Source organism: Mercenaria mercenaria, chromosome 6 (genome assembly GCF_021730395.1).
Source record: "Mercenaria mercenaria strain notata chromosome 6, MADL_Memer_1, whole genome shotgun sequence".
Classification (NCBI taxonomy): Eukaryota; Metazoa; Mollusca; class Bivalvia; order Venerida; family Veneridae; genus Mercenaria; species Mercenaria mercenaria.
Genome location: NC_069366.1, coordinates 9,059,316 through 9,074,834, shown reverse-complemented (window position 1 = coordinate 9,074,834; position 15,519 = coordinate 9,059,316). Strand labels below are relative to the sequence as shown.

The 15,519-nt window shown below is 35.8% G+C and overlaps 1 protein-coding gene across 1 annotated transcript; it reads right to left on the bottom strand.

The window, feature by feature from the left end:
* Positions 1-660: 660 nt before the first annotated feature.
* Positions 661-14,142, bottom strand: LOC123549711 (dnaJ homolog subfamily A member 2-like). The gene is made up of 10 exons (XM_045338026.2): positions 13,992-14,142; positions 12,045-12,104; positions 11,235-11,340; positions 10,831-10,978; positions 10,368-10,448; positions 8,470-8,603; positions 7,429-7,571; positions 6,531-6,729; positions 5,524-5,651; positions 661-3,636 (listed from the first exon to the last, which is right to left on the bottom strand). Exons 1-10 carry the CDS (start codon positions 14,058-14,060, stop codon positions 3,442-3,444), a joined length of 1,263 nt encoding a protein of 420 aa, XP_045193961.1. The 5' UTR covers positions 14,061-14,142; the 3' UTR covers positions 661-3,441.
* Positions 14,143-15,519: the final 1,377 nt, after the last annotated feature.

Here is a 15,519-nt window from a genome sequence, read left to right as displayed (position 1 = left end):
ATATTTCAAAGTTAAAAAAAAATGGCCATAACTCGCCCCAAAAAATCTGACAGACAAGTCTCAAAATATTCACATGTCCACTTCGTTTGATAATGTTTCATTTCAATTTGATGGAAAATGTAGTTGGAGTCTAGTACACGTGACAGATGACTGACAAGTAACAGTTCAAAAGCTACCTTATGTGCCTCCAAGGTCTTCGACATCTGGGACATAAAAAGGGTAGACATCCCTTTTTTTTCACAAACTGTATTTGACCTTTGTTCATAATAAATATATGTAAATGTGATTTTGAGAAAAAATGTCAGTCAAACCAGTATTAGGCTAAGCCAATGAATTAGTTGAACACGAAAGCATGGTCAGTATGGTCAGACTGACAGGAGCAAAACAATAAAATGGGGGTCATAATATGTAAGGATTAACCCTTAGCCTGCTAAATTTCTATAATGGACTGGTCCATCATTCAATTTGGGCAATATCATTTATTACTCGAAGGGGTGTTTACTGAAAATTTACTGACTGAATAGCGAACAGTGCAGACCATGATCAGACTGCATGGATGTGCAGGCTGATCTTGGTCTGCACTGGTCGCAAAGGCAGAATTATTGCCGCCAGCAGGCAAAGGGTTAAACAGTCATAAAATATACAGTAACAAGGCTGAAGAAAAATGTTGACAAGATTTATTTTTTGTTTACAATAAATACAATGTAAATCTATTTAGTGTTATCATTTTGGATACGAGATAAAACAAAGATGCAAGTTTAAGACAAAAAATATGAAAGACCTCACAGTATTAATTATAAGTCAAATGGTGAAAATTTCTTAAAACTTTTTGAATCTACTGACAAATGAAGTTCCAAGCCTAATTTTTTATCATTTAGGACAATAGATGAATTTCAGGAGATTTAACCAATACAATTTCAGTATGCAGCCAGGATTTACTAAAATTAATACTGTTCCTAGAAAACATTGTGAGAAGGTATTCAGCAACTCTTATAATGAACTTATGATGAAAAACTGACAAATAAACTGAAGAAGTCTAAATTATTTCATTGCAGTAAAAAATGAAGATTCTGAAAATATTTTAGTTTTTCTTTGTTGTACTTCAATTGCACTCCAGTAAATTTTCTTTACAATACCACTTTATTTTCATTAAAAACAAAAATAAACTTAGATGGTTAATCGGAAGACTACTAGCACAAACAATAATGAACTTGCTGGTATTTTACTATAATACTGTGCAGGTACCTTCATAGAAAACTCAACACAGATTACTGTGTTTGAAGTAAGTTCCCTTACATAAAGCTATAATGAATTTTTGTTTCAACCTTACCTGGAAAGTTAAAACTTTACTGAAGGAGTTAAAATCCCACTTCTATCACAAAATCATAGATGATTTAATTCTTATCAGTAAGGCAACACTACATGTACCTTCTTTTTAAATACACAGAAACTCCAGTTCTAGAACAATGGCTCTAGCATCAGGGCTGACTAAGTAATTCATGGGGTCCATGGCCATTTTTAAATATTTTCTATGTTTGGCTGGCTCAAAACCCTGGATGACTAGAGACCTCTGCTTATCCTCTTGTGATGTCGAATGATCAAGTGTGTTACAGTATACTACTGTACCCCAAATTGACAGTTTTACTAATACAGAATGGTAACCGAGCTTGATACGAACGTGTTAACTCAAACTTGATCGGTACAATGCAAGTGTTTCCCATAAGGCACATGGCAGTAGAAGTTGCTCTGAGATATTTGTTATAATATCCAGTGAGGCTATAACTTTTATAAGCAGAATTCTTCGAAATATTGGTAAATGTACACTGTGAAAAACTTAAACTGCTCTAGGTTTACTAAGATAAGCAGGTGAGTATATATGAAATATATCAGCTTCAGACAGCAAGTAGCAAGTAACAAGTCACAATTTTAAGGAATCACTAAAAAATATTGAAAAATTTTGTAACAACTGAATGTAAACAAGAGGGAACTGATGGATTAAATGAGAAAGGAGTCGAAACAGTATCAAACACAACCTACCGGGGTTTTTACTGACAAGACGGGTAAATGCAAACTTTATACACTTTCCTATTTACAAGGCTTCAAATGAAAGTTTTACAATGACACGAAGAGATCTCAGAAACAAATAATTAACACTGGCTCAGTTTGTTCTTTTTTGTATGAATATAATATAAACCTGTAACAGATCTTTCTGCTGTCATTAAAATATACAGAAAATAATATGTCTCCATTACTTTTCAATAATTGTTTCTGTTGAAAATATTAAAATAAAAACACAGAACCCAACTACAGCAGATATCAATAGGTCAAAATTCATCTTATAAAATATACTAAATGAAAATTTCACCTAGCTAAGACTTTGCTAAACCACCAAAATATCCCTTAAAATTAATAATTATTACAATAAAATTCATACATGCTTCTTACTCCCTTCACATGCATTTAAAATTGAAGCCAGAGTTTTGAATGTTTATGGTCTCAAAGATGAAAGAATGAGAATCCTGCTCAATTTACACAGCTTGTAGCACACAGGAAAAATAACTGGACAAAATAAAGCCTTCTTCACAAACAGAAAATATTCATGAAAGCTTTAAGAATATCAAAACACAAACGAAAATGATATTTTTAATGCCATATGCATATTACAGGGGCATAATATATGCCAGAATGCTTGACAGTTAAACTGAAATCAATGAACAAGCATCATTTGTTCAGGGAAACAGTAAAATCTCAATTGTAAAGTTCTTTTTCTCACGAATCTGTGTAAAATCTTAAGAGATTACATCCCAAAATAAGAGTTAACTGGTATCATTTATATAATTTTTGAAAAATTCACTAATCAATATACATTGTACATGTATTTCAACTGTATTTCCATTGTTTCAAACATTATCTTTTCAGTTTAGCATTTTCAACTTAATTTCTAAGTTGTTAAATCTGTACCTCTCTTTAAAAAATTTGGAAGTACATCAGTGATAACTGTGATCCAACATGTTTCGAGGGAAAAACACATCTTGCCCATCCATAGCCCATACAGGTATAATAGTCGTTCCTGGCAGAATAACAAGCTCTTTGCACCTTGTCTTTTGTATATAGAATCATATTTCAGTAGGGAATATTTCTTAAACAATATAAATAATATATATATTTCATACACTAGGCCAGCTACGAATGTTTTTCTTCCTTGTGGTACTTTAACAGCCAAATAATTGTACTTTTCTGTCATATCTGTCTCTGTTTAAACATGCTTCCACCATGTAACAATTCCAGCCTCAAAGGGTCATATAGCTTGTCAGCGGAGGTGGTATAAAAGAAGCCGAGATCTGATGCTGGTGACTCCAGCCAGCCTCTTTGTGACAAATTACAACAGATCTCATAGGGTACGTATTTTTCTACATTAAAATCACTAAAATTAAAGTTTGATCATTGATGCGCGCACTGTACTCTTTGACCACCAGGCATTCCATCATCATCCTCATCATCATCATCGTGGTATGCCTCCCGGCGACCGCCACCACTGGACCGAGTGTCGTCATATTCCATAAGGTTTACTTCTTCAACATGTTCACCTTCTGGCATTTCAAACTTTGGTCTTGCTGGCAATATCTTCTCCAATTTCTGAAAGATTTACAAATTAGTCTTGTATAAACGGCATGTAACACCAGACCTTTGTGTACAGTGAGTAAACCAAATATATCACACAACTGAGAGTACAGCATGTAACAGATTAAAGAACAACAAGTTGGCACAGTAAATATTGTATTAAGAGACCACGCAAGGAACTGCCAAAATGTTACCTATTAACAGAAAGGTCTCTTAACCGATTTTGGTAAATTCAGAATGACAATATGCTGAACTGTTGATAAACCATGCCCACAAAACTATATTGTTCAAAATCTGTTTAAATGTTATAAAGACTTCTCCCATACAAATAACTGTTGTAACTGTTTGCTTGAACTATTAGAAAGGTTAATTACATACATGTGCAAACCTATCCTCTTATTAGACGGCTGCCAAAGTTTAGTGCCATTTAATAGATACTTTTGCAGATAATTTTACATGCTGTGGCCAGTTTCACGTGGTGCCTGATCACGTATGGGAAGTCATTTAATGGGACGTATACACACAGTAACAAGACCGCCGCCATGCGGGGCAATATACGCCCGAAGGCTTACATCATAGGATTGGAGCAAAATTTTAAGAACTTGACTGTTGTAGCCCCAAAGGACTGGAACAACAAAAGGAAAACTTCAAAAAACAAATCCAAGTCCACAAAAAAAAAAATCAAAGTCTACAAAAAAATCCTTATCAGGTATAGGTATGTAAAAATACACCTTAAAATTGGAGGTATCATCCATGTTGTACCACAGAAAGGTGGTCTCGGTTTTTCCCTAGGGCCAATAATAAAAAAGTTTCAAAATAAGCTATTTATAGTTACATAAAAAGGAAGTAATTAAAAAAAAAAAAAAATTATTGTAAGTACAAAAAAGAGATCTGCCAAATAAAAACAAGACCACTGCAATGCAGAGCAATATACACAAAGCAAAGTCATATATGACCTTTGACCCTTAAGTGTGACCTTGACCTTGAAGCGAGTCACCCGGAACATGCGCTCTGCACATCGTTACAATGTGGTGAACATTTCTGCCAAGTTTCTTTGAAATCCTTCCAGCAGTTCAAGAGTTACAGAGCGGACACGAAACAAACTGATATGACTTTTGACCCCTAAGTATGACCTTGACCTTGAAGCAAGTCATCCGGAACATGCGCTCTACACGTCATCTTGGTGTGGTGAACATTTGTGTCAAGTTTCTTTGAAATCCTTCAAGGGGTTCAAGAGTTACAGAGCGGACACGAAACAAACTGATATGACCTTTGACTCCTAAGTGTGACCTTGACCTTGAAGTGAGATATCCAAAACATGTGGTCTGCACATCGTCTCGGTGTGGTGAACATTTGTGTAAAGTTTCCTTGAAATCCTTCAAGGGGTTCAAGAGTTACAGAGCGGACATGAAATTGCTAACGGACAGACGGACACCAGCGTCATAACATAATACGTCCCTTTGGGCGTATAAAAACTTTCAGACAACATTTTAAGCCATCGTTTAACCGAAAATTTGCTTAATACAGGTGATTGCACATACGATGTAGACTGTATACTGTCACTATACAAATAATTATACCTTGAATTTTCTTCTCCATTAAAAAACAAGTGATCTCTAGTTTTTGATAAGAAACACTTTTCAGAAACAACAGACTGACCTTATGACAATGACTAAATTAAGTGAGATACTTCAAGAAAATGATTATATATAGTGATGCCTGTGGTGTAATATGCACTGTAGGTAAACAATGTAAAAATATAAAACTATTGTTGCCTACGCTTGTGTGGAACACCTTGTCCTGTTACCAGCAGACTTACAAGCTACAGAACACCTGGCATTCATTAGTTTTCACTTGTACAATATATAACTACTAAAGTCAAAGGTTTTAAACTAAACTAACCTTTAATTGTTGTGTTGTAGCAAAGTTCTGTGGGGGAAATATCACATCAAATTTCACTAACAAATCTCCTTTCTCAAATGGATTTCTGTAGTGTGGAAATCCTTCTCCTTTCACAACTTTTACCTTTCCTAAAACATTCCAAAGCAATCTATTAGTTAAAGATGTAGCCTGGTTACTAATCCTTGTTTGATAATCATCTTTGAATCTTCAATATTTTCTCATTGCATTGAGTGTTATGGTGAATTCTTTGACTTTCAATCACTTTCTCCTTAACACTACAGCTCTAAACTCTACCAAAACTTTTCAAATAATTTACAAGAGGTCTATAGTTCAACAAAGTGCCTGCTCATGCTGGAAATGTCTGGATGGACATCTTGAGGCTTCATCAACCAGTAAGTTCTTAGACCTAAACTGTTTCAGTGGGATTTAACCTTTACCCTGCTAACTTTCTATAATGAACTTGTCCGTCTTTCAATTTGGACAATACCATTAACTGTTAAAGGGGGTGCATACCAAAAAGATACTGACTGAATGAAGAACAGTGCAGATCATGATCCGACTGCATGGATGTGCAGGCTGATCATGATCTACACTGGTCCCAAAGGCAGAATCAATCATGTCCAGCTTGATAAGGGTTAAAAGCAAACAGTCAAACAAAAATCATTTCATAAATATATCACCTTGAACACTTTTATGAAAATAGTATCAACTGACAAGTTAAGTTTGTGTTTGCCCAATTGTGCAAAACATTCTGCACTAAGAGAATTAATTAGTAACTGGTCATGTGTGATGCTTGCAGCCTTCCATATTATCTAGAACCATACATTCTTCAAAATGGTCAGCAAGTTAAAACAGCTGCTAACAAAGATTTCCCTTAAACAATATAGGATAACTGTCAGACCAGAAAAAGAACATTTTCAGATTCATTAATCAAACTAAGTGTGTAACAGAAAGTGTAAAATATTCACTCTTATCTATAAATCAGTCATACAACAAGAAACACTAACCTGGTTCTATCACAGTTCCTGGTGGATGTTTGATAATCAATTCTCTGCCATCAAGATGCTTTACAGTAAACTCAAATCCACATAATGCTTCTGTAAGACTGAGTTTGTGTGGTATAAATAGATTATCATTGTCTCTAGAAAACACTTCATGTTCTTTCTGTTGTAAAACTATGATTACATCTCCTGGTTCTAAATCCGGCTGAAAGTATTTTTTGAAAATATTATATAATGTTAGAATGTTTTGCTGCGTTTTAAGTCACATTAATAACACTGTAACTTTCAAGCAATTAATAATATAGGAAAATCCCAGGTGCCCTTCAGTTATTATTTTAGGTATGGGTGAACCTCAGGACAGAAGCACCAAACAAGCTCACTTTAATAAGAGTCTCCTTACATGACAAAACAAACCCATAAAGACAAGGGGCTACTGATTCGAAGCCAGTAACCTCAACCACATAAGCCGCTGAGTCCCCCAGGTGTTCACATTAAAACAGTTTGAATAATAAATGCTCCATTAATAAATACTGATATTCCCCTGAAAATTCAAACGTTTTTTAAGTCACTTAAACAGAAAACTGACAAGCAATTTTTCTTTCTCTTTCTGATGATTTTGTGTACTGAGATTATCCCCAAGAAAAAACAAAACATTATTTTCCAACAGAAATCATTTAGTTCGTAAATCACTTTGGGATAAACATGTCGTAATTTTCAACTAGTGGAAATCTCTGCATACAAAACATAATTTAGCAATGTATATGGTCGAAACCTTAAACCCGGAAGTTTTTTTCTCATGTAATATTTATTAAAAATTATTTTAATACATCAAAGTCTGATCCAGCATTAATAGATTTATTAGGTTAAAATAAAGAAGTTAAAACCGAATCTGTAAATAACTTACCAACTGATCACCCTCTCCTCTAAATGGTATTTTCTGACCATCTTTCATTCCTTTATCAACATGTACTTCAAGTATTTTAGACTCACTATTTACTTTCTTCCCTTTACATTCCTTACATTTATCTTTCTCGTTGATAGCTTCACCTAAAACAAGTGTATACAATTTTATTATTAATTTGCCAGTTTAATTTGTATATATATACAACAGAACAAATTCAACAACTTTTCCCTTTAAGCTTCATTTGAAATTTCACTAAATCCTTAATGGGTATATAAATATTTTGTTTACTTTGACCTATTAACTAAAGGTCTTGTTTTATATATTTATGGACGAAAGTGGGACCTCATTTTCCTAGCCATGGAATAATTTTTTTTAAACCTAATACTGGAAAAATCACTGCCGTAAGGACCGTTATATAACATGAAAATCTTAATTGCTGCAAGTGACGGGACACTAAATATACTATATTTCTGTCTGCTGTCCCCTTGATTTTCATACATAATAGATAGTGTTTTTATCATTCAACACTTACTCCTAGACTTTATTACCTTGCCAAAGTTACACACATTTCGTCAAACCACTGAAAAACTAAGTCCCAGAGTCCTGACTGCACTGTTTAAGAATTAGGTCGGAGTCCTTTGAGGTGGACATTTTTGTAGCTTTTTCAATAGGGAAGGCCAAGAGTTTCATAAAGGGCTGAGGCGCAGTGATTTCCCCCTGCTGTAGTAGTCCCAGGCCCCAGCTACTTTTCATGTAAAGTGCAAAATTTAATACAGTTCTAAATGGGAGGACCACCAGACAACCTTCTACTTTGCAACTTCTAATTCAATAATTAATGAAACCCCAAAAAGTTTTCCAGTAACTGACCCATCTTTACTAAAATTGTCACTAGTGATTGCAAAAAAAATAGTTTCTATTCAGTGGTTAGTAACTTACAGAATGAAAGTTCCTTGGATTTCTTTCACTTTAACCCAGTTACCAAGATTTTTTATAGACTATCAAAGTACGTGTAACCAGTAAATAATAAGGTTAGCAAATTACCTTCTCCGTGACATTCTGGACAAACAGACTGCATCTGCTGGACCATCCCAGGTCCCAGCTGTCTAAGTGTTACCTTCACTCCTCGACCGTTACACACACGACACCGAACGGTTGCTCCAGCTTTACCACCCAAGCTGAAATGCAAATATTAATATCAGACATATCAATGATGTACGGAAAGTACTTGAAATTTTGCTTTAAAGTTGAAGAAACTGTTAGAAATGATACATTTGTTCAGTTTAATGTATGAAAGTCTTCATTCAATGTTTCTACTTTTCACTGCATCGTTTTTCTGTATCGTGAATCAGACCTTTGATACAATACTTGTATTGCCAGACTAACGTATCGTGATTCAGTGAATTTCGATATATCGTTACACCCTTAAACAGATTGAAAATACTCCAGTCTTGACCGGGAACTGAACCAATGACCTCTCACTCCTACGGCTGACACTCTACCATGTCGCTTTAAAATCCAGCTCATATAGCAAGGCAGTATAACGAACTCTACCTTACCGCACAGAAGATGGATGCTTTGCCTGTAATACTGCATCCTTACTCATTGCTAACAGGTGCTTGGAACAATGAACACTTAGTAAAGTCCTCAAACTAAGAATTCGTAAACCAAAAACAACAGTGCCAAATTGTAACTAGAGCTGTCACAGGAGTGACGAATTATACCCCCACAATATGACCTTGTCACAGAATTAAGCCAATGTCAAAGCCGAACTTGCTTGACCTTTGACCTACTGACCACAAAATCAATAGAGGTAATCTGCTAGTCATGATCAACCTCCCTATGAAGTTTCATGATCCTCCACCCAAGCGTTCTCAAGTTATTGTCAGTAAAAGGTTTAAATGATATTGACCTTTGGAACTCAAAATCAATATGGGTCATCTGCTTGACATGACCAACCTCCAGATTAAGTTTCCAGATCCTAGTCCCAAGCATTCTCAAGTTATTGTCCGAATACTGTTTAAATGTTCCGGGTCACTGTGACCTTGACCTGTGACCTATTGACCTCAAACTTGTAAGGGGTCATCTGCTAGTCATAACCAACCTCCCTATCAATTTTCATGATCCTAGGCCTAAGCATTCTCAAGTTATCATCCGGAAAACGTTTAACTGTTCCAAGTCACTGTGACCTTGACCTTTGACCTACTGACCTCAAAGTAGAACTTGACCTGTATTTCATGATGTTACACCTGTGTACCAAAATTTATAATCCTAGGCCCAAGCATTCTCAAGTTATCATCTGGAAACCATTTAACTGTTCCGAGTCACTGTGACCTTGACCTTTGACCTACAAACCTCAAAGTCAAACTTGACCTGCATTTCATGATGTTACACCTGTGTACCAAAATTTATGATGATCCTAGGCCCAAGCGTTCTCAAGTTATCATCCGGAAACAATTTAACTGTTCCGAGTTACTGTGACCTTGACCTTTGACCTAAAAGTCGAACTTGATCTGCATTTCATGATGTTACACCTGTGTACCAAAATTTATGATCCTAGGCCCAAGCGTTCTCAAGTTATCATCTAGAAACTGTTTAACTGTTCAGGGTCACTGTGACCTTGACCTTTGACCTACTGACCCCAAATTCGAACTTGACCTGTATTTTCTGATGTTACACCTGTGTACCCAAAATTATTTAAATTGGTCAAGGCTTTCATGAGTTATCATCTGGTAACCATGCAAAACCAACGGACGGACCGACCAACTGACCGCCAAGCTCACTCCTATATACCCCCCCCAAAACTTCGTTTTGTGGAAGTATAAATACACCATACAACTTTCCTAATCTGTTTGCATTCAAGATTTGTCTATTTTACTGTCAGCTATATTTATTGCATAATTGGAAAACTGAGTCATGTTGAAATCAAATATTCTACTTACCCATTGCATTTTTTGCAAATAATAGTTTTGCTGAGCTGAAGTTTGGAGGTTTTTCCATTGTATAGGTCTTCTAAAGATACCCTGAAAAATAATGAGTATATGAAGCTAAATCCAATATAGAATATAGAAGCTATGTTTAAACTACTGCACATATTTATGTTTTCTGTTCAGTTTAAGAGTCACACTGACAAAATGCAGGTCATATGGCGACTTTTCCAGCTTTTAATGGTAGAGTAAAAACTCCAGTGCCTCTACTGGCATTGTTTCAGACATGGGTAGAACCATCAGCCTTCTGTAAGCCAGCTGAATGGCATCTTCACATGAAGACTTCCACACCCCTACTGCACACACATCAGTGTGGGTGAAAGGATTCAAAGTCAATTACCGTAACCACTTGGACAAAGCATTATTTTGAAAAAAAAAAACGTTTTCTTACAATATTCAAAAAATGTTCTACGTTTACCTCAGAGGGTGGTATGTATCCTCGCCTCGTCTTCGACCTCGCCTTCCACCACCCATTCCTCCCATACCTCCAAATCCAAATGGACTGCCACCCATTCCCCCAAAAATACCTCCAAACAAATCCCCAAATAGGTCAGCCCCGCCGAAACCTGAAAAAATGAAAAGATGACTGTTTCAATGACACAGATATCAATATACAAGTATAACAAATTGTCTACAAATAACACCAACGATAAATAACACCAACGATAATGCCAAGTTCTTTCTTTTTAAGAATCATACTAATAATGAACACTGAAAATAGTGTTATACACAGTAAGATAGACAAATCAACATATCAACTACAGAACTGCCTTTCAGTATATTGCCTTTGCAACAGTTTAAAATAAAGAAGTTTAAACAAACCTCCTCCACCAGCTCCTTCTTTGAGACCTTGAAGACCATATCTGTCATATGTCTCTCTCTTTTCTGCGTTAGACAACACTTCATATGCAAAACTTATTTCTTTAAACTGAAATCAAAATCATTCCGGTCATGAGTAATGAAACACATTTTCATAATCAAAATTTAGTAATATGCAAAGTGGATTATGTTCATCCTCAGTAATGCTATTTTTCATTTAAATTTTATAGTTTTAACAATATATATTTATATGATTAACAATATGGTCCACTAATATATCTCGGCAGGACCTCCATATATTACTGGACCATATTGTTAATCGGTTTTGAACAAGAGCTGTCAGTTGACAGCGCGCTCGACTATTCTCAGTGCTTGATAGTATAATATAAGCAATGAGTAAAACTTTAACATTACAATAAGCATATTCTAAGTCGAAAATGCTCGATAGAGTTGCCTCCTCCTTTCTACAGACTGGGGTCATGATGGTAAACAAGTATGCAAAATATGAAAGCAATATCTCAATGGACTTTGAAAATATTTGGGGTGGTACACAAACTTTAACATTTGTGCGACACTCATGCCGACGCCGGGGCGAGTAAGAGAGCTCCCCTTTTCTTCGAATAGTCGAGCTTAAAATGTATCCAAACCGTATATATGTTATCCACTTTAAATAAAGTTGTAACTTACTTACTAGTTATAATTTGAAAGTTATTTATAAATTAGAAAGTTGCTAATGTTCATCGCCTGTAAAGCTATTTTGCATTTTAACTTTGTAGGTGCGATTTCATTTTGAAAGTTATAACAAATGAATACCTTCTCCTCTGATTCAGGATTTTTATCTGGGTGGAATTCTTTTGCTAACTTGTAATATGCCTGAAATAAAATTATACTTTATACATGTATGTACAATTCAATATTTACATCAGTTTATGAGATAGTAACTCACATGCAAAACTTTAACCAGGATTTTCCAAGTCCAATAGGGGGCATAATTTCACAAAAATAAATGTCAGAGTTATGGGACTTGATGCTATCACCTAGTTTTATAACCCCGATGACACATAATGGCTATATGTACTTTCATGCAAAACTTTAACCAGGATTTTCAGGAAGTCCAAAAGGCGGCATAATTTGGCCAAAATACATGCCAGATATTTCTGAAGATTAAGTCTCTTATTTAAAATTATGAGTTATCCTGGATGTACCAATTACCGGTGTATTAATGATTGATATTCCACAATACATGACATTTGATTCATATGCTTACTAAAATTAAACTCACTTTCAAGAAAAAAGTATTTTCTTTTCATTAAAAGTTAATTTTATTCACCTGGGAACAGAATTATATTTCAACCAAAAAAATTCCTAGATCTACAGCTTAATTTTTTTTTCAATCGATTCACACGTCACATATTTCTACATCTACATCTACATCTACATGATACTTCCAACAATCATTAACGATTATGACTGGAAGGCGCTTGTCTGGGCAGTGTTAAAAATGAGAAAACTCATTAGGTGCAAAGAATAAAAATTACTACAGGTGCTAAGTTAAAAAACATAGTGAAGGAAGTTACTGCAGATGTACAGTGACCAGCCGCTCAGCAAATATGTTGAGGCTGGGGCTGGACTGTACATATTGGGGAAGGCCATTCCATAGTCTGATTGTACGGGGGAAGAAGGAATTCATGTGGTATTGAGTACGGGACTGTGGAATTAGGTAGTTCAGGTTTCTGGTCGGAGTTAGATGGTTATGGTCGACGCATACATGATTTGTTCGGATTTTGTAAAAATAGATGAGAGAAGATTGTATGAGCCGTTGTTCTAAAGTTTGCCAGTTTAGGGTGTTAATCATCTGGGTTACACTGCTTGTATAGTTATAGTCGTTAAAGATAAACCGTGCAGCTGATCTTTGCACTTTTTCGACTTTGTATGAGAGGGACTTTTGCCAGGGGTGCCAGATGGATGAGCAATACTCAAGTTGTGGACGGACATCTATAGGTGTTATAGGCTTTCTCTTTGACCTTTTTGTTTGTTGTCTGAACATTTCTTTTGATGAATTTAAGAGAGTTGTTTGCTTTAGAGGAAATAGTATTAATATGTTCAGACCAGTTTAAGTCTTTAGTTAGTGTAACACCTAAGTATTTAGCGGTATCGGTAGATTTCAGTTCCTTGTCATGCAGGGTGTAAGGAAACATGACAGGGTTTCGTTTGCAAGTAATTCTCAGCACCTCACACTTGTCTGGATTGAATTCCATTGACCAGTCCTGTTCCCACTTTTCAAGGGCGTACAAATCTTTTTGTAGTGTTTGGGCATCAGATGAGGACTTGACTGTAAGGTATAATATGGTATCATCTGCAAACAGTCTTGCCTTACTTCTAATAGCATCTGGTAGGTCATTAATGTAAGCCAGAAAGAGACAGGGCCCTAGGACGGATCCCTGAGGGACACCGGACAGGACAGGCAGGGTGTCAGAAGTGCAGCCGTCTACAACTATTTGCCAGAAAAATATATATAACGGAGAAAAAAGAAAAGGACCATAAGAAAAGAGTCAGTTCTCCGGGAGCCCGTGTTTAGTCCAATTTTCCTCGCACTTTGACACATGTGCGCCTACTTCAGGTCTATAAATAGGTGTCGATGACATCCTGATCCGTGACTTTCCACAAAAACAATTTTTAGCCGATCTGTTGGATATTTTTTCAAAAAATTTGATTTCTAAGGCTTCATAAGTAATAAAGGATTTCTATAAAGTAATATACCTTCTTGATTTCACCGTCAGAGGCATGTTTTTTAACACCAAGAACATCATACAGTTTTGTGTCAACCATGGTTATTCCGTCACGCCGTTGCAGCAAATATTCATGACGTCACAGGTGTGCCACCTGTCTAGACAAGAACGGCAACTCTATGTTTAATTTAAGGTCATATAACACTAAAAATGCAGAAAAAGAAGGTTGTAAAATACAATTGCTATATCTTGTGATTGTAACACACTTTATAGATGTTCTTCTTTATTCTATGTAAAACTGACATGTTTCCAATTGCCGACCCATTTTGAATGTCTGTAGGTTAAAGGTCAGTAATTCAAATCCTTCTTTGTTTCATATAAAAAACGACAACTTCAGGTCGTCTTTACGTATCTTTAGAGAACATCACTTTTTCCTACACCTATTTTTCATGAAAGTTCTATCACAGATTAACGAAAAAATGAAAAGAAAATAGGGGGTTATGTTGTTCCTAGTGAAATGCCAGTCAGTTGTGGTCTGCTACCCTAAAAATGGCGCATATTTGCTCTCGTCCGCGCAATAAACACTTACTTCCGGTTTCGATCTGCAAAACTTGCCATGTGGGGTGTATGAACATGAAAACCGTCCTTTCATGCAGAATATATTCTAGTAGTGAAAAATGGTGATTAAAGCACTCGTTCTACACGAATTTGCGCTAAAAATGGGAAAATTAGGATCTATTTATTATGGACTTCTTTCGATGCACCACGGAAGCATATTTTTCGACCGAATTACTGACCTTATTCTTGTAACTTACATTTTCTTGAAGAATATTGTCAGTGCTGAATAAAATTCAAGAGAAAAGTGGGGTCATGTTTGATGCAAGAAAAAATATTTTCAGTCAAACACACAAACTGCAAAATCCGCTTAAAAACGAGACCCCAGTAGTGGTGTATGATACAAGTTGCCGTGACAAATTCTGCCATGCTACTATTTCATAATGAAAATGCTACCTACATGTCAGGCATAGATCTGTCATGTAATTTTAGCAAAAACTATGCAAAGAAAATAAGGAAAACACGCACACACACACACGCACACACGCACACGCACACGCGCACGCGCACGCGCACGCGCACACGCACACGCACACGCACACACACACACACACACACACACACTCGATATCAAAGCAAACACACAAGGGCAAAACAAATAAAGGAACACAGTGGGGCACTGCCTTAATTGGAATGGCCAGTGACAAAAACACTACTGGGGAGCTTAAACCGGTTTATGGTGCGCACCCAACCTCACTCTTACCCCCATCATGTTCCAAAAACATGGGACAGTGTAAATAAAAGTAACCCCTGCCAGGTGAATCTCTAACACATGAACTGGAAACAAAAAGGCATGGCATTTAAAACACAAAAATGCTCCTGTATAATTATATAAAAAGCAAACCCTAAGAACCAAAAATGTATGTACTCAATACCCTTGCAAAGGTTATTAAATGTATTTAAAACCCATTATGATACATTTAAAATTATTCATAATTATACAT